At 36.6% G+C, this 20,306-nt stretch overlaps 2 protein-coding genes across 2 annotated transcripts in view; one reads left to right on the top strand and one right to left on the bottom strand.

The window, feature by feature from the left end:
- Positions 1–20,306, bottom strand: part of LOC127425738 (ataxin-1-like) — a 391,578-nt gene that overhangs the window by 112,190 nt on the left and 259,082 nt on the right. The window lies entirely within an intron of this gene.
- Positions 1,190–14,163, top strand: LOC127425740 (coagulation factor XI-like). Its single transcript, XM_051671999.1, has 15 exons — positions 1,190–1,296; positions 1,410–1,563; positions 5,596–5,705; positions 6,975–7,140; positions 8,471–8,595; positions 8,725–8,884; positions 9,055–9,167; positions 10,688–10,847; positions 11,003–11,133; positions 11,530–11,704; positions 11,904–12,064; positions 12,172–12,267; positions 12,357–12,508; positions 13,405–13,561; positions 13,680–14,163. The coding sequence occupies exons 1-15, from the start codon at positions 1,239–1,241 to the stop codon at positions 13,682–13,684; spliced, it is 1,923 nt and encodes a 640-aa protein (XP_051527959.1). The 5' UTR covers positions 1,190–1,238; the 3' UTR covers positions 13,685–14,163.

The following is a 20,306-nucleotide window of genomic DNA, read 5'->3' as shown; positions in this document are numbered from 1 at the left end:
GTTGAAATTGTTTGTGCATATCATAATATTTATGCTCTTGCTGACCCATAGTACAGTACCACCCAAAAATGATAATTCTCTCATCATTTACTCACCTTTTTGCCATCTCAAACTCGTATTACTTAATTTCTTCCACGGAAAACAAACAAAGATATTTTGGAGATATGATGTGAATATATCCATACAATGCAAATGAATTGGGACAAAACATACAAGCTCCAAAAAGGACATTGAAAACCACTGATTTATTTTATGGCTTATATCTTTAATTTTTCACAATGCCATAAAAATGAGAAAAAAATAAATTGTGAAAGTTTTCACAATCTTCACAGTTTTGAGCTTAGAAGAACAAGGCAATTGGGATACATTTGACGCAATCAAATGTGATTGAAAGTTTTCTCACACACACACACACACAAACACACAAATCTAAAACAAGTGAATCTGCATGAACCCAGACTGAGTTTTTATTGGACATAGCCGTTAAAAGTGAAGAAAGCTTATTTGCAACTCATAGTTTTAACAAGGGATGACAGACAAAAACTTCGTTGTGAAACAATTCACAAATCAAACAGGTTAAGATGAGAGTGGTTTCAGTCTTCTACAAGTTTCACAAATCGTGAGTATGAATTCACAAATCGTGAGGAATAATGTTCAACATTATTTATGTCTACGACAGCATGTGGACTTATAGCCAAAAGAAGACTGAATTTCAAACCATAAAATATCTTTAATGCAGTAGTGAAAAAGGAGTTCATTTTAGTCTGTTCTCACCCCACATTTTTTGAATCCCTTCAGAAGACACAAATTAAACCACTTAAATCGGATGGATTACCTTTATGCTTCCTTTATGTCCTTTTGGAGCTTGAAAGTTTAGTCCCCATTCACTTGCCTTGTATGGATATATTCACATCATATCTCTATCAAAATATCTTCGTTTATGTTCCATAGAAGAAAGTCTTACAAGTTTAAAATGGCATAAAGGTGAGTAAATGATGAGAGCATTATAATTTTTTGGGTGAACTATTTCCTTAATCATGTCAGATGAGCCATGATTTCACTGTTTTAAATTGATTTGATTAATTGTGATTAACAATACATCCCAGCCTTTTAGAATGTATTACTCTGTTCTCTCTGTTGTACCTGATTTGCACTTTAGACTCAAATGTGAATCATTTAAAGAGCAGTGTCTTCTATGTAGACACAGTTCAGTGTGTGGTTGTCCAGCTGGTGAGAAGATGAGATTGTGCTTACTACTAGTTTTTTTGGTGTTCATACCAGATGGCTTCACAAAATGTACTCTGTCTTGTTGAGTATTTAATTTTTTTTATTAGCCTTATCAAAATATGTTATCCTATGGTACTGCTGAAAATGATTTTTGTCTGCTGCATTGTGTGGATTTACCTTAGTGGATCCAGGTCTGCGGGTGGACGTGGACTTCCCTGGAAATGATGTTCTTCAGATTTTCTCTCCTGATGTCTATCACTGTCAGCTTGCCTGCACCCAGCACCGTTCCTGCCTTTTCTTTACCTTCTTGCACTCTGACTGGAAGAAAGACGATAGGTTGGATATGCAATGTTTTTATTTTCATAGTCTTAGAATGCATGTGTTAATGAGTTAAAGGTTTATTAACAGTATGCTTCAGCAAATGTTGAATTTATTATAATTATGTGCTATGACGATTACCAGATTACCTTAAAGGGGAATTCAGTAGTTCTCTAGCTCAGTGTTTCCCAACCACTGTGCCGCAGATTAAGAAAGATTGTCAGGTACCATGGAAAATTATCAAATTCAAATTCAAAACAACACAAAATATTTAAAAACTGTCCAAATTTGTGAAGAGACATTGAATGTCTCATAATTTCTTTTAATTAAATATTACCTTATCGTTTACGAATATCAGAGACCCCAGTTATTGAACTAATTTAAATTCACCAAGAAAACGCTTAGACCTAAACATAAATGAGTCCTTTTATTACTTTCTGCTATCAAAGCAACTGGCAGTTTTTTTTTCTTTCATCCAAATAAATGTTTTCAATGTTTATTGTGCACATTTCCCGCTTTCTTACGTGGCAAACTCGTAAAATCGGCACTCCGTGACGTTTTCTGCAACATTTGTCATATGGAGGGCAATGTGGCGCTTGACGCTGGCGTTGAACGGAGCGTTGACGCCTCGACTCAACTCATGTGAAATGCACTTTACAATAAAGAAAGAACATTATTGAAACTCAAAATTATTATTATTATTATTAGGCTATTATTGTCGTCTTTTCTGATAAAAGTTTGTTCTTATAATGTTTAAATATTCTGCTGAAGTAGATTTGTAGTCATGCAAGTTTTAATAAAGGAGAAGGACGTTATTGAAACTCACTATTATTAGACTATTATTGTTGTCTTTTTGGATGAAAAATAATGCTCAGACTGAAGGAAAACTGTAGAACTGCTTTGTTCTTTTAATGCTTAAACACTATAAAGTCTCTTGGTGGATTTCGGTCATGAATGACTCAGAATGATTCAGTGACTCACTCATAGATCATAAGATGCTCATTTGTCGCCACATAGTGACATTTCCAGAAGGGATCACTGAATAAATCAGTTGATAAAATTGAACAAATTTGTGACAGAAGAAAGCCACACCAAAATACCCTTTATTTTTGCAGCTAATTCTGCACAATAATGCAGTTAATTTGCTATATCACATGAATCACTAAAATAGCTGGAATTGGTGCTTTTAGCTTATTCTTTAAAAAGAAAATATCCCCAGAAAATCTTTTCGTGGACCAGTGATTGGCTTACCTTTTTCGCCCCTCATGAGTTTGCATCCCTGTAATTTGCTGTGGCATTGCAAGAACAAATCTACAAATTAGAAAAGAAGCAAATTTGTTGTTTTTTCATTACCCATTTAGCGCTTTTGTCACCTGTGACCTCATACAGCATACCTATGTGGTTTTTTTTTGTTTTTTTGCATAGCCGAATTTCAAACATTACAAGTAAACACGCTACTAAGATGGACAGAAAAGATGGACAAGTTCTTGAAAAGGAAAACTATTGATAATAGTTATGTGGGACAGTCAGGGGCCTAGATTCCAGGGGGATGGGGGAACCAAGCAAGTACAACCTAAAAAGTAATTTCTAAAGTTATATATATAACTATAATATAATTGCTTTGCCTAAAAACAAATGTCAGAAATCAAGCGAACATGATTCTACAGTTAAGGACAGATTTTTATTGACCCTCATATCAATAATATTTGTAGACTGTCTACATTTCATGTTATTTCTAAAGACAGTTATTACCTTTATTAGGGAACTGCTTAGTGAAATAAACCTCAATTATCTAGCGATACAGAATGTTATGGTAAAGATTTGAATTGTTTTTGATGAACAGATTTAGCATGTCCATGAATACTGTATTTGAAGAACTTGTTTTGTTTCCAAGCAAACCAACATCATGGTTTACACAAAATCCACAACAATCGCTGTGCCAAGCTACTTTGCACTAAATGAATGAAGATGTATGCCGTTTCATTGAGATGGAGGTAGATAGGCCTCCCTTACTATAGCTGTGATAAAAAGAAAAGAAAATTACACGTTGCTTTCCAGTTGCGTTTGTAAACACAGCTGAAAACTATCCATTACTAACATAAGTTGTCCATACATGTCATTTTAAAAAGTTGGAAGGAAACTTGTATGAGTAAAGAAGGAACATGGGCATCACTGCTCAGGTTTTTCTCCGTCATCAAATCTTTCCACCTTGTGTATGCCGTACCGATGTTTACTCTAGTTTTTTAGTTTTCTTGCTTCAGACCATTTTTGCTTCTTCGGTAGTACAGCTACTGGATCTCCCGTTGTCTCCGCTGCTAAAGCATGATAATAAGTATGTTCCATTGTGTTCATTTCGCTCTTCACATCACCAAACAACAACACTGCGCTAAGCATAGACAAGAGGCAGCCAATGAGCACAAATATTCTCTTCTTCGACATTTAGTGAAACACATCGGACCATGTCATTTCAACATGGCGAAACGCATTGAAGGGATGACCCACACCATGTATAATAAAAACACTTTTTATAGAAAACTATTATCAGTACAGTCTTCATCTCATGTGAGTGTACACCATTCAGATCACTCTTCACAAAAACACAATTCATTTGTTAATGTGTAAAACTTTTTCAATTAGCCCCAAATTACTGAATGCACCTTTAATTGAAATGCCACACCATGTCGCATCACAGGCAGGACAAGGCACAGGTATCGCACACAGAATGTATCGTTGGCAGTCCAAAACATTCAATTGCTGCACCGACAAAAGTTATCAAATTTGATAAACATTAGTTTGAAATAAAAAACATAATGACCATTTTAGCATGTTAAGGCTGTTTACAAATTAAGAAATCATTCTCTACAATCCTCCCATTTATTAGGGAAAAGTGACATTTCCTTGTCTTGCAAATTTTTTTATTTCACACTGGTCAGGGGCCAGGGCTGAGTGGTATAAACTCACTGTTGTGTTAGGTTTAATTCACCACTGATTGTTGATAAATTAAATCCAAATCAAATCAAAATCACTTTTATTGTCACACAGCCATATACACAAGTGCAATGGTGTGTGAAATTCTTGGGTGCTGTAAGCGATTTTTTCATGGTAAGGTTTGCAAAAATTTGTCCTACTCCCTGAAAGATATTACTGAAATAAGTGTCATGAGATATCTCACCGGTCTCTGTTACAGCTCTAGACTAGAATGTGTCTGCGGGCCACGGCCAATGGTGCTTTCTGCCTGTCAATCATTTTGCGTATTCTCTTAGTGTTGTTGTTGCAGCAAATTATTGAGGCTTAATGCCATATTCTGATTTATAATTTGTCAGTTGAGAGCGCTTTTCGCTACTGTTGTGAAAACATGCTTTGTGTCGATTTCAAAGGTATAGGTGCAGTGTTTTTGAAAGAGGGGTCGTGGCTAAATCAACGGCTCAGTCTCATGGAAGTTAGAATGGCTAAAATCGCTTACAGCACCTTTAAGCTGTAAGCCATTTTAGCCATTCTAGAATTTCCACAAATTGCCATTGGATTTGCCACGCCCCCTCTTTACAAAACTCTGCACTCCAAAGATGCCAAATGAGCTTTTGAGACTGACATCATGCAGAAACGGTTGTCAAAAACAACAGCAACAAAATAGCGCCCTCAACTGACAACTTTTATGAGCAGCATGGCATAAAAATGGCATTAATACTCAATAATTCGCTGCAACTACAAAACTATGAGAATGCGCAAAATGACTGACAGCCAGAAAGCGTCAGAAAAAGTATCAAGCTGTTTAAAGAGTGCTCTGATGTTTACAGGCAAGAGTGATTACATTAAAATCAATAGGGCCAGAAGATTTATTGATGGGCTGGATTTGGTGAACTGATGAACTGTAGGTTATGGGTCAATATCCAGTTTTGATTTTGCTCAGTGGATTTGGTATATATGTATATATATTATTATTATTATTATTATTATTATTATTATTTTTTTTTTTTTTTTATAGATTTAGTCATTTGTCTTTTACATTTGCCTTTAAGGCATTAAAAACTGATCAAATTTTGATTGTTTTAGACCGTTTCATTGCTATCTGAAGAACACAGCATCTGGATTCCCAACAGATGTTAAAGACCTTAAAGGAGTAACTTCGGGCTTTCCACTCAGTCGCAAAGATTACAAACCAAGTAAGATCAGAGTTTATGCTTTAAGTATAAAAACACTTAATGTGTTTAATGGGGTAACAGACTGAAAGGATTACAGTGTATGGCATTTTGGTAGGGCAAAATCATGGTCCCTTGAGGCCCCTCGAGAGCATTTTAATAATAAAAAAAATGTTTTTGGTAGGCTAGTGGATTTTTACTGTAATATTATTATAATATAAAATTTGAATATTATTCAAAAATAGAGTTTGAACTCCTAGCCATACTTTTGGACCTTTGATTTTGAAAGGATGTAAAATGTGAGTTGTTTAGTTACAAAAATATGGACACAAAGTTATGGAATGGTTCTTTATTTAACTTTTGTCTTTGTGTCATCTTGGACTTACACTGACACCTAGCGGCTTGGATGCAGCATCATTTAAAATCAATAGATTACAGTTTCAGATGTCATTGTAGAGATTTAGTATTCACAGTCAGCCATGATTACTTAAATTAATGAGTGAAAGAGTCAAATAACAGGATGGTTACTGAGATTAAGCGAGTAGTATTCAGCTGGTCATGTGATTCTAACATTGCAGCCCCCATGTGCGGACCCTCTCCATGTAGAATAAAACAGCATTTATATGTTACTGATATGACTGGAGTCTTCATTTTAATGTGAGTGCTCATGATTTCCTACATATATTGCAAAATTACAATTCATGTCTTTAGGAGCTTGTTTAATGAGGAATAAATTACTGAGTGCACCTTAGGCAGTATTTTCCACATTGAAAATTTGTAAAAGCTAGTTCATTTTTTATTATTATTATTTACTTAGAACAGTTTTAAAGTGAAAGTTCTACCTCTTAATAAATTATCCTTTTGTGGTCTGGCTTTCTTATATGGGTGTCTTTCCACTAGTTCTTTAAAATCTTTATTAATTATTTAAAATAATGTATTACTTATAATACATGTAATTATGTTGTTTATTAATTTAGGTAACACTTTATTTTACAGTGTCCATGTTACACATATTACATGTTACTGTTATTAATTACTATAGTAATATCAATAGCAACATGTGAGTATAAGCAGCTCTACAAAATAATTACACAGTAAATACATGTAGTTCATTAGTATTACTCAGTAACTACCTATGTAAATACACAATAACATGAACACTGTAAAATAAAGTGTGACCAAGTGTTTCTCAAGATCACATTGTTTAGCTAAATAGTTCATTTCAAGCTATTTCAAGATGTTAGTCCTCTCTTTGCAGTATTCACACTCATTTTAGCTTTTTATTTGCATCAGATGCCTGCTTTTCCACTGTCTATAAGAATGTGGACTTCACTGGCTCAGACTATCGTAATGTAATCTCCAGCAAATATGAAGATTGTCAGAGCATCTGCACCAGTGACCCACACTGTCAGTTTTACACGTTTACTACACCAGAATTCTCAGCCTATCCACATTTTCGGTAAGAAGCGCATTTTGGAATGACATACACTATATTGCCAAAAGTATTCGCTCACCCATCCAAATAATTGAATTCAGGTGTTCCAATCACTTCCATGGCCACAGGTGTATAAAATGAAGCACCTAGGCATGCAGACTGCTTCTACAAACATTTGTGAAAGAATGGGCCGCTCTCAGGAGCTCAGTGAATTCCAGCGTGGTACTGTGATAGGATGCCACCTGTGCAACAAGTCCAGTCGTGAAATTTCCTCGCTACTAAATATTCCACAGTCAACTGTCAGTGGTATTATAACAAAGTGGAAGCAATTGAGAATGACAGCAACTCAGCCACGAAGTGGTAGGCCACGTAAAATGACAGAGCGGGGTCAGTGGATGCTGAGGTGCATAGTGCGCACAGGTCGCCAACTTTCTGCAGAGTCAATCGCTACAGACCTCCAAAGTTCATGTGGCCTTCAGATTAGCTCAAGAACAGTGCGTAGAGAGCTTCATGGAATGGGTTTCCATGGCCGAGCAGCTGCATCCAAGCCATACATCACCAAGTGCAATGCAAAGCGTCGGATGCAGTGGTGTAAAGCACGCCGCCACTGGACTCTGGAGTGACGAATCACGCTTCTCCATCTGGCAATCTGATGGACGAGTCTGGGTTTGGCGGTTGCCAGGAGAACAGTACTTGTCTGACTGCATTGTGCCAACTGTGAAGTTTGGTGGAGGGGGGATTATGGTGTGGGGTTGTTTTTCAGGAGCTGGGCTTGGCCCCTTAGTTCCAGTGAAAGGAACTCTGAATGCTTCAGCATACCAAGAGATTTTGGACAATTCCATGCTCCCAACTTTGTGGGAACAGTTTGGGGATGGCCCCTTCCTGTTCCAACATGACTGCGCACCAGTGCACAAAGCAAGGTCCATAAAGACATGGATGAGCGAGTTTGGTGTGGAAGAACTTGACTGGCCTGCACAGAGTCCTGACCTCAACCCGATAGAGCACCTTTGGGATGAATTAGAGCGAAGACTGCGAGCCAGGCCTTCTTGTCCAACATCAGTGTCTGACCTCACAAATGCGCTTCTGGAAGAATGGTCAAAAATTCCCATAAACACACTCCTAAACCTTGTGGAAAGCCTTCCCAGAAGAGCTGAAGCTGTTATAGCTGCAAAGGGTGGGCCGACGTCATATTAAACCCTATGGATTAAGAATGGGATGTCACTTAAGTTCATATGCGTCTAAAGGCAGATGAGCGAATACTTTTGGCAGTATAGTGTATTTCAATTAATACTTTATGGCATCTTTGGAGTGTTTAGAATAGAGTTGGAATTGTACTTTTCTCTTTTTGTGCCAGCAACAAGTGCTATCTTAAATACAGCTGGGTTGTTCCAATACCTCCAATCATCAAATCCACGCCTGGTCTTATGTCTGGATTTTCAAGCAAAGCCACTTTTCAAGCTACAGAGCCTAAAAAAGAAGGTATTCTGTAAATGTGGACTTTTATTTTGATCATTTCGTATTTCATTTTTATTAATCTGTGACTCTTATACATGTTTTGCTTCATGTTTTTTTGTGTCCTCTCTTTTTGTGTATAATGTACTTTAAAAGCATGCAAGGATCAGATTCAAGCCAATACTGACTTCCCAGGAGATGACTTTGAACAAGTCCCTGCAGCGTCACCTGAGCACTGTCAGTTTCTGTGCACTGAACATCCCAAATGCACTCACTTCTCATACGCCTCCTCCAAATTTAAAACAAGTATTACACGGTGAGTAGGGTAGGTTAGTTGTTAAAGATCAGTTTACTACAGGGATCGCAAACCTGCTAATCATCAGTGTACCCTTGAGCAAATCCCATGCTGGTCAATAAACACTTTGCTCCATGCCTTTTCCACAAAATCCAAACCTCTGAGTGACTAAACGTGTATTTCTCTTGCAGGTATCAAATGTGTTGCTACTTGAAAAATAAACAACAGTTTAGTCAAGAAAATTCAGTCACAAAGGAAGAGGTGTTTTCTGGACTGCCGAATCGAAATTGTGAGCCCTCAAATGGTGAGTCATTTACGTAAGAAGTGTGCTTCGACAGGAAAGAACTTTAGAGATCGATAAAATCGCCTGCCTGATCTGGATAATTATTTATTCATATTTATTCACTCATATTTTTATTTGCATTTTGAGCCACACTTAAAAGATGTTTTATTGCTTTACGTTTCCTTGCAAGTGGTACATACATGTGGTTGATACTGAGAACCTCAGCAAAATACAGTTTGCATAGATGTTCATTAGGAGTGGAGCATCAGCAATGTGGGAACATTTGGCACTAATATATAATTCTTTTATCATTCTTTATTTAAAGTTGACAAAAATTTGAAAAAGTTCTATCAGTCCCACCAGGATTTCGCTGCACTTTTTCTTGATTATTGCGGCCCAAATGACTAAATTTGCCACAGCTTTTCTCAAAAATTGTGATGCCATTTGCAATAACTTTTTGTGTTGTTTGCATTGAAAACTCATAAATAATTATAGTATATTTGTTTAAATTGTGTACAATAAATGATAGTAAAAGTGTGATTACCTGTAGATATTTTAGATAATAATAAATATACACATAAATATCATACATTTAAGAGGTGAAACCCGTGATATGGTTAATATACGACTTCAATGGTAGACCCTTCATTATTTTTGTAATTATTTATTGCCTCAGACAATGCAAGTAAACTTTGGTAAGGTTAAAATTCTAGACCTACAATAAAACTTTAGATGATTCGATATTGAACCTGCAGTTATTGTAACCTGCAGCCTTGTGGGTGATTATTTGAGATTTTCTGTGATTATTGAGCACTTTTAATTCTAAATAAGGGAATTTTAAGCTAATATAGAAATGCCATGAAAACTGCATTTTTGTGTCTCATTTTCCAGTGCAACAATGCATTATATTAACACTCCAAATGAACCCGGCAGCACATCTCCTCCTCTGTGTCACTGTGTGTCATTAACACTGCGTGTTAATGACACACAGTGACTGTATGAACCCGCAACGACCAAGAACATTTGCCATTACACAAATGTTAAATTAAAGTGAAACCAGAGCAGTTTGTGTTCACTATCAAAATCCTTGTCTAAACATTTGCAGAACCGTAGACAGCGCAAGTACATAACAGCTAGCATTTAATCTCCATGCTCATTTCAGAAGCTGCTCTGAGTGTGTTCCGCTGTGCGGGTCAGTCGGCCACTGCTGTTACTGTGGAGTGGAGATGTTAGAATGGCGGCTGTGCATTTTGATTTGTCTCAACTGTGTCAAGCTTTTCAAGCATTCATTTTGCCACTGTCAAATGTGGAGAAAAGCCATCGTATTACCTCAGATTCACTGGTTATGCAAAAAAATTGCAGAAATTATACAAAACTGCATGCTATCGCAAATAATGCGGCGAGTAGTTGAATTTGCATTAGGAATAATTGTTCTATGGTGACTGTCTTGACACCTCTGAACAAGACCTGGTGTTGGATTTGTTTGGTTTTGTCAATCCGAAAACTACTCTGTGGCTTCTGGTCTATGTTTTTCTCCATAGATTGGGCATCTACAATGTATGAGGATGTTGACTTCTATGGGTCTGATGTCCACTTTATTGAAATGGTTGATCTTGATTATTGTCAAGCTCTCTGTGAGGCAGACCCAGTCTGTCAGTTCTACACTTATGTCCTTACTTCATACCACCAACAGTCCATAAGGTAAACAATAATCATTATTTCAGCAAAGCCAATAAAATAGCACGTACAACAACTTTATTAGAAATTAGGTACTACTCCAAACACATTTGGAAAGAAAATCAGAATTTGTGTTTTTAGTGCCCATAGGTTTCATCTTTTATTTTTTGATATTCCAGGCGAAAGTGTCATCTGAAGCAGATAATGACGCTGCCCATGCCACCTAAAGTGGTGAACAAGCAGGGTGTGATATCTGGATTTCCTCTGAGAAACTGTAAGAGTGCTGCTGAAGAGGACTCAACAGTCACTGGTATGTTGTTCTTTATTTTGATCCCCATTAGCTTCCACAAAGAGGCCAATAGTCTTATCGGGATCCACTTGAATTTATTTATTATGACCAAAAAAAAACAAACAAACAAAAAAAAAACATTATCAGACATTATCAGTTCTCTATTTAGTCAAGGACTAGAGATGGAAAAGTTTAAGATTTAGCAATATTATTTAAGTGGTGGAGTATAAAAAGAACTTTAAAACAACTTTTATGCATAAAAGGGAGTCCAGCACCAATTATACTCTGTTCTGCTGTGCTCCTCCTGTAAACCAACATCTCTAAACCTGCCACAAAGATCCTAGGAACATGATTTTGGGAAATGGAAAAAAAAGAAATTCCGAAATTCACTGAACAAAGCAATTTTTTTTGTCACAGGTGTGGAAAATTGTGGAGCATCAATAAACCACAGAGCTAAAGTATTTGGGGGTGTTGATTCCCAATCGGGTAATTGGCCCTGGCAGGTTAGTCTACAGAAGTGGAAAAAACATTTTTGTGGTGGATCCATCATTGCAAACAAATGGATAATCACTGCATCACACTGTCTTTCATCGTAAGTACACTCAGGAACACTCAGTAGTAGGCTACTGTTCTTGGGAGCTACACAAGATCTAACATGTAAGAGTGAAAACATTTAGCAAAACAGAACATAGTAAGTCAAAAGTCCTGCTAGATTACCAGTAATATGGACAGCTCATGTACCACAGAGTAAAGGTTTGTTTGTTTGCTCTCTGTCAAACATTGTAATGCAGCTCACAGACCCAGCTATCAGTATCTGTTGGGTTAACAAAACTATCTGAAGATGGAGTCAAATATGAGGTGGAGAAGGTCATTATGCATCCTGGATATGATGGCAGCACTCTGGAAAATGATGTTGCCTTGCTAAAGTTGAAGACACCAATTACATTCACATGTAATGCTAATTAAATTCTCCCTTTCAGTGAAAAGGTATCTCGTTATCTAGTTTTTCCACTTTGTGTATATAAACTTTTACTGTCCTCTTGTGATTGGTTCTCTAAGATCGTATTGCTCCAGTGTGCCTCACTGGAAGAGCCATTGAAGTAGGATTTCTTGGACAGAAATGCAGTGTGACTGGATGGGGAAAGCTGAATACAGGTATTGCAAATTGCAAAGCTTTACTAACAAGGTCTTATTAGAGTGCAGGAATCTGTCTCTGGCTTATAGTGTTGTTTGGGACATTTCAGGTGGGTTCCCAGATGTACTCCAGGAAGCTCAGGTGCCTCTTATTGGTTTTGAGGCATGTAAAGCAATGATGTCAGGTGCAGGTGAACCCCTCAAAGTTCTCAGATCCAATGTATGCGCTGGGTACCATCAGGGTGGCGTAGATACCTGTGAAGTAAGCCTCATTCTAATGTTTTTATCTACTGCTTTAAAGGTGCACTGTGTGATACTGAAACCTAGCGGCGTAGATGCAGCATCACGCAAAAATAATAGTTTTCAGCTATCAATGCCATTGTAGAAATGTGCCACTTGCAGTCAGCCATGATTATATATTTCACAAGTAAAAGCGTCCAATTACAAGGGATTATTGTGATGAAAAAAGCAATATTCATTTGGTCATTTGATCTCGACATGGTAGCTTGGTATAGTAAGTATTCTTGGAGGGTTTGCTGGCTGACATTTTCAGACGGTCCCTTATCACACCCTCTACAGTTTTAGCATGTTTTAGCACAATGTGTGGACGTTTCAGATGGTCCCTTAAGGTTAAATTAATGATCAGCTTAAAAATGATCAGATGTATCGAATCAATAGGGGATGCATAATTTCATCTTTAAATATGGGACGATTCGGTATTTTACGGGACGGGTAGAGAAGGATATATCTGCAGGCAATGCTCCAAAAAGGGATTGGAGCTCCAAACCTCCATTAAAGATATAGGGAGCCCCTAACCTAACCCTTTCCCTAACCTTAACAGTGCGTGGAAGTGACACCCCCTTTTGGAGCTGGTGCAACCCCTCTTTTGGAGTAACTCTGTCCCCTTCTGGGGTAACCCCACCCTCGTTTGGAGATTCCGCCCCCATTTGGAGGTCTGCAGCTATACCTACTTGGATGGGTGGCAAGACCCATGAATGCACATCATTTGGAACATAGTTTTCAAAAACAGTATTCTAACATTATTATTTATTTGTTTAAAAGTTTAGCAATTAGAAAAAAGAAAAAAAAATCACTGAATGTAAGAAGCACCTGCTGATGGTCACAGTTGCTTCATTGTCATTTGGTCTCGACTGGCAGGGTGATTCTGGTGGTCCTCTTGTGTGTGAGGATAATAACACATGGTACCTAACAGGGATCACTAGTTGGGGAGTGGACTGTGCAGAAGCTAATAAACCAGGAGTTTACACTCGTGTCTCTCACTATCTTGACTGGATTAAGCGCACTATTACCAAAGGTGAGTGTATAAATCCAAGGTAAAATCAACATTGTATTATTTTTAATTAGAAGCTAAGATAAACATCCTTATGCTCTTTTTATTTAAATTTGTTTAATTTCCTTTTTTGCTTTTTCAGAGTGACCAAGAAACACAACGATAGTCATTAATGACATAACTGCTGTTTATTTGGGTTTAAAGGGACTGTTCACACAAAAATTAAAACATTCTGTCATAATTTACTCACCCTTGTGTTGTTCCAAATCAAGCCCGGTAATTTAAAGTGCCCTCAACTGTATAATGTTTGTTCTTTATTGCATTTGTTCTTCACATTTACTACTAGAGCATCCCCACTAAATTTAGAAGCACCCTTAGAGATTTTGATCTGGAACCAGGCCTTCTCCAAACCCATATGACTTTCTTTCTTTTGTGGAACCATTCATTTTCTTTATATTGAGCAATATATAACTGCATGTGAATACATTATTATTTCACCTACTTAATATACAATTTAACATATAAAAATGTGAATAATGCATATAATATTAAAAAGAAATATGTTCATGCTATATTGCTAAATGCTAAACTGAATTTATCAATAAAAAATGTATCAATCACTAAAACATTTAGCCATTTTTTGTATTGAAATAGTGAAATGTTACCACGTCTGTGGTCTTTTGGGTCATTTTGACATATTTTAAAAATGGAAGGGTTACATCCTAGGAAAGGTGTGTGATCAGTAACAGTAACTCCTTACACATTGTATTTAAAATTGGAGTTTGTTTTTACATTTATCTTTCTATCACATAAATTATTTTATACTGAGAAACATTAGTTACTTACAATATCTCAGTTAGTAAATCATTGTGCAGAGCAATTTTGAGCAATTCTGGTATGCATATGAAATATTCATACACTGCCTTCAGAAAGTGTTCAGAGCCCACTGAACATTTTGTGTTTTATGGACATATTTCAAAATGATTTTTTATTTTATTTTTATTATTGCAATCAATCAAACATATCGTGTAATGCCCTAGAACAGCAATAAAATATTTATTCAGAATATTAATTCTCATAGTCTTAGAATGCACAGAGGTAAAAGGTTTATGTACTGTGCTTCAGCACAGGGTGAGTTTGTTAAATAATTATGTGTTTGGACTATGGTCTAAAGTCCTATGGCAGGGCTCACTTTCTTTTGGGGGCCAGATTATCAAATTCATACTCAAAGGAGGCCTAACATAATTATTAGATTCTAGCACTTTCATTGTACGTGACACGAACATCAATTAATGAGAAAAACTAAACACTCTTAATACTGTGTATTTATTCATATAAAAATAGACAGGTATAATATATTAATGTTTTTTAGTGTACAGACATAAATTGGTCCTAAAATTGACTTGCTTGGAGAATAAATATGACTTCATGTTCTTTGCTAACCTTTTCTATCATCTTCCTGTTTAGTAAGCAAAAATACCTTTCCTTGACCAGCAAATATTGTGAATTTGCACACTGGTTGTTGTTAAAGTCACCGCTGTATTAGATTAAATTCGCTGCTGAGTATTGTTAAATTCTCAGCTAAGTTTTGCACAGAGAGTGCTCTGATGTAACAGGCAGCACACTGATTTCATCAAAATCAATCAGAGGGCCATAAAAGGATGTTTGTAGAGCCCTGTCTGATGGGTTTACTCCACTGAATACTATTGACCTGTTGGCTTTCAGATTGATTAACTGTACAAAACAGTTTGGCCAATATCTAGTGTTTGAAAATAAGTAAATGGTTTGTTTTTCTTTTTATAATTGATTGATTTATTTTACATTTGCCTTAAATGCATTAACAACTATAAAATGTTGATTTTTTTAGACAGTTTAATTGCTATCTATAGAAACACAGCATCTGGGTTCCTAACAGTCGTTAAAGAGCTTAAAGCAGCAACTTCTGGCTTCAAATTGTGATCCATGCTTTTATTTCTTCACGCTTGGATTACTGAAATTCTCTGTACTCTGGCCTGCACCAATCAGCTCTATCCCACCTGCAGATGGTCCAAAATGCTGCGGGAAGACTTTTAACAGGCAGTTGTAAACATGAACACATCACTCCCATCCTGATCTCCTTGCACTGGTTGCCTATCAGATTTCGAACTGATTTTAAGATTTTAACATTTGTCTATAAATCCTTAAACAATCAGGCACCCCATTATCTCTGTGATTTGGTTCGTCCACATAACCCAACCAGATTATTCAGATCCAGGGATCGTGGACTTCTGTCTGTTCCTAGATCCAGGATGAAGCATAGAGGTAATTGTGCTTTTTGTATCACTGGCCCCAAACTGTGGAACAGTTTACCGGATTACCTCAGGACCGCCTCCTCTCTATCTGTTTTTAAATCGTTGCTTAAAACGTTCTTATTTTCATTTGCTTTTCATTTGCCTTAAATCATATATGTTTTATTTCTGTTATACTGTCTTGACTGTGATGCCACTGTACAGCACTTTGGTCAACCATGGTTGTTTTTAAATGTGCTCTATAAATAAATATGATTTGATTTTGATTTGATTCCCACTCGAAAAGATTACAAATCAAGTGAGCTCAGAGTTTTAAGCATAAAGTATTTTTTTATGCTTAATTGGGAAAAAGCCTGGGAGAACTGCGTGTCATTTTGGGATAGCCAATTCGAATTATGGTTCCTCGAGTTCCCCTCCCACACCTCTTATCCTACATGAGTAAAAGCTAAGGGTGATTTACAAAATTTAGGAAATGCATATTTTTTTTAGGCTGATTAAAAATAGCAGCCATGAAAGCATTCAAAAATGTATTTTTACTATATTATTTTGAAATTGTTAATAGTATTCAAAAAACAGAGTTTAAACGGAGTTGAACCATTGATTTTCAGAAGTTTCAGAGATGTAGCGCTACAAAATATGTACATGATGAAGTGATGGAATGGTGCCTTATTACTTTTTAAAGAAATAAGTCATTATTTTCCATACTGAAAACAAGTAAAAGCTGAAAATCTTTACGAATTGAGCTTTTCTGGTGAGGGTTTCCTATATTCCTATATTTTCCTATGTATATATATATATATATATATATATATATATATATATATATATATATATATATATATATATATACACACTACCGGTCAAAAGTTTTGAAACACTTATTCTTTATTATTATTTATTTATTTATTTTCACATTTTAGAATAATAGTAAAGTCATCAAAACTATGGAATAACATAAATGGAACTATGGGAATTATGTTTTGACTAAACAAAATCCAAAATAAATCAAAACTGTGTTATATTTTAGCATCTTCAAAGTAGTCACCCTTTGCCTTGAATTTGCAGACATGTACTCTTGACATTTTCTCAACCAACTTCTTGAGGTATCACCCTGGGATGCTTTTTAAACAGTATTGAAGGAGTTCCCATCTATGTTGGGCACTTATTGTCTGCTTTTCTTTATTATTTGGTCCAAGTCATCAATTTCAAAACATTTTTTTTTTGTAATAAAATATTAGTTTTATAATGAAATAAATTAATATGTTGGCACAATTATATTTTTGTCTACAAAACTAATTTCAAACATTTAAGCATACGCCTTCAAATCAAAAGGTTTTTAAGATCATGAGAAACATTTCAGTCAAGTGTTTCAAAACTATTGACCGATAGTGTGTGTGTGTGTGTGTGTGTGTGTGTGTTATATATATATATATATATATATATATATATATATATATATATAAACTCAGAAAAAAAAGAAACGTCCCTTTTTCAGGACACTGTATTTTAAAGATAATTTTGTGAAAATCCAAATAAACAATGTTTTCCATGCTGAACCATAAACAATTAATGAACAAGCATCTGTGGAATGGTCATTAAGACACTAACAGCTTACAGACGGTAGGCAATTAAGGTCACAGTTATAAAAACTTAGGACACTAAAGAGACCTTCCTACTGACTCTGAAAAACACCAAAAGAAAGATGCCCAGAGTCCCTGCTCATCTGCGTGAACGTGCCTTTGGCATGCTGCATGGAGGCATGAGGACTGCAGATGTGGCCAGGGCAATAAATTGCAATGTCCGTACTGTGAGACGCCTAAGAAAGCGCTACAGGGAGACAGAAAGGACAGCTGATTCAGTACATCCGAATATCACACCTGCGGGACAGGTACAGGATGGCAACAACAACTGCCCGAGTTACACCAGGAATGCACAATCCCTACATCAGTGCTCAGACTGTCCGCAATAGGCTGAGAGTGGCTGGACTGAGGGCTTGTAGGCCTGTTGTAAAGCAGGTCCTTACCAGACATCACCGGCAACAATGTCGCCTATAGGCACAAACCCACCTTCACTGGACCAGACTGGACTGGCAAAAAGTGCTCTTCACTGACGAGTTGCGGTTTTGTCTCACCGGGTTGATGGTCGGATTCGCATTTATCATCGAAAGAATGAGCGTTACACCGAGGCCTGTACTCTGGAGCGGGATCGATTTGGAGGTGGAGAGTCCGTCATGGTATGGGGCGGTGTGTCACAGCATCATCGGACTGAGCTTGTTGTCATTGCAGGCAATCACAACGCTATGCGTTACAGGGAAGACATCTTCCTCCCTCACATGGTACACTTCCTGCAGGCTCATCCTGACATGACCCTCCAGCATAACAATGCCACCAGCCATACTGCTCGTTCTGTGAGTGATTTCCTGCAAGACAGGAATGTCAGTGTTCTGCCATGGCCACCGAAGAGCCCGGATCTCAATCCCATTGAGCACATCTGGGACCTGTTGGATTGGAGGGTGAGGGCTAGGGCCATTCCCCCCAGAAATGTCCAGGAACTTACAAGTGCCTTGGTGGAAGATTGGGGTAACACCTCACAGCAAGAACTGGCAAATCTGGTGCAGTCCATGAGGAGGAGATGCACTGCAGTACTTAATGCAGCTGGTGGCCAGCACTTTATGTACATACTTCATGTAAAGTACACTTTGCAACTTTTGCCTTTTGAAGGTATCAACAAATTGCAAAACAATGAGTGAGGTACTTAGACCTCAACACTTGACACACACACCTCAGTAATGGTGACAAACATCAGTAGGTAAAAAGATAAGCTCTGAACATCATAACACAACTATTAACTATGATTGATGACAAAAACAACAACAACAGCAGCACAGATAAAGTCTGCAAACAATAAGCCTATAACACTAACACTAATCATAAAAATATATTCATACAGCAATGCATGCTGGGATATGGCAAATCAACAACATTGTTCAATATTAAATAGTTTGTTTAGACAAATTTGTTAAGCTAGTTGGGACAACATTTAGGGGGATATTTTTTGTATAACATGTGTTTAGAAGTAATTTACATTTGTCAGTATCGAAGATTTTGCGATAAATGATGTGGATTAACGGACACTAATTTTAGTTGATTCAACATATGTTTTTGAGTTGATTTGGCAAATACACTTGTTAAATCAACTTAAGTAAATTGATTCAATGAGAATGGACTAAAACAAGCTCAGATAAATTAACTGAACTAAAAAATTCCAGTAGAATGAGAGAAATCATTAAAATAATCCACCAACTCAAAACACTTACGTAATTGAGGTAATATGTTAGGATTTATGTTTATTGTACTTAATTTATTTTGGTTAAAACAACATCAGGGTAACAGTGTGCATTAGTAAATCACGCTGACAGTTTTACACATTTGTGACACTGCAATTTAACCTCCATCCCCATCTGTGGTAAGAAAGACCATATATTGCAAGCACAAATATTTTAATTCCTACTTTATGGCAACTTTGGACAGTTTAAAATAGAGTTCTCTCTTTCAAATGTTTTCATTTTTACATTTTATTTATTTATTTATTTATTTATTTTAATGTATTTTTTTGTGGCAGCAACAAATGCTTTTTTAAATAAAAGTGGGTTTAATGGTCTAATGTCTGGATTTTCAAGCAAAGCCATTTTTCAAGATATAGGGCCTAAAAAAGAAGGTACTCTGTAAATGTAGACTTTCAAATCACAAGATCCAAACCTCCTAAGTGACTAAATGTGCATTTCTCTCACAGATATCAAATGTGTTGCTACCTGAAGCATAAATAACAGTTCAATGAGGAGAAGTCAGTCACAAAGTAAGAGGTGTTTTCTAGACTGCTGAGCCCTCAAATGGTGAGACATTTACATAAGGGAAATACATTTTATTGATTGACAAAATCCACTGCCTTTTCTGGATGATTATTTATTCAAGAGATTTAGATGTTTGGCAAAGGGAACCTTGTGTCTTTATTTTCACTTGAGCCAAATGTTAAAAATGTTTAATTGCTTTGTGTTTTCTTCCAAGTGGTACATAGGGTGATGTTCAGAAACTCAGCAAAAATACTGTTTGCAGAGATGTTTACAAGGGGGTTCTCAGATATGTATTATTTTCCCCTCAAATTTTAACTCTAGTCATAAACGGGGCTTCTATAAAATAGTAGGTAATACAGATTAATTGTTAGTTTAGCATTAACAAATTTCACCCACAGCTTTCAATATTCTGTAATCAGTACTCTCCAAATGGTCGGGGCTAGATTCAGGGGAGTGCTGGGATGGGCTACATCATTCCTTCCACCACCCACCCCTTCTTCCATGTTAATCATGAATTTAAATCTTCGGTGACAGAGAACGTTCTATGGTGACTTTCATCATACCACTGAACATGACCTGGTGTTATATTTGTTTGGTTGTCAATCTGAAACCTACGCTGTGACCCTGAGTT

The sequence above is a fragment of the Myxocyprinus asiaticus genome, chromosome 34 (assembly GCF_019703515.2).
Source record: "Myxocyprinus asiaticus isolate MX2 ecotype Aquarium Trade chromosome 34, UBuf_Myxa_2, whole genome shotgun sequence".
NCBI classification, from domain to species: Eukaryota; Metazoa; Chordata; class Actinopteri; order Cypriniformes; family Catostomidae; genus Myxocyprinus; species Myxocyprinus asiaticus.
Note: the sequence above shows the minus strand (reverse complement) of the source record. Positions and strands in the feature narration are given on the sequence as shown.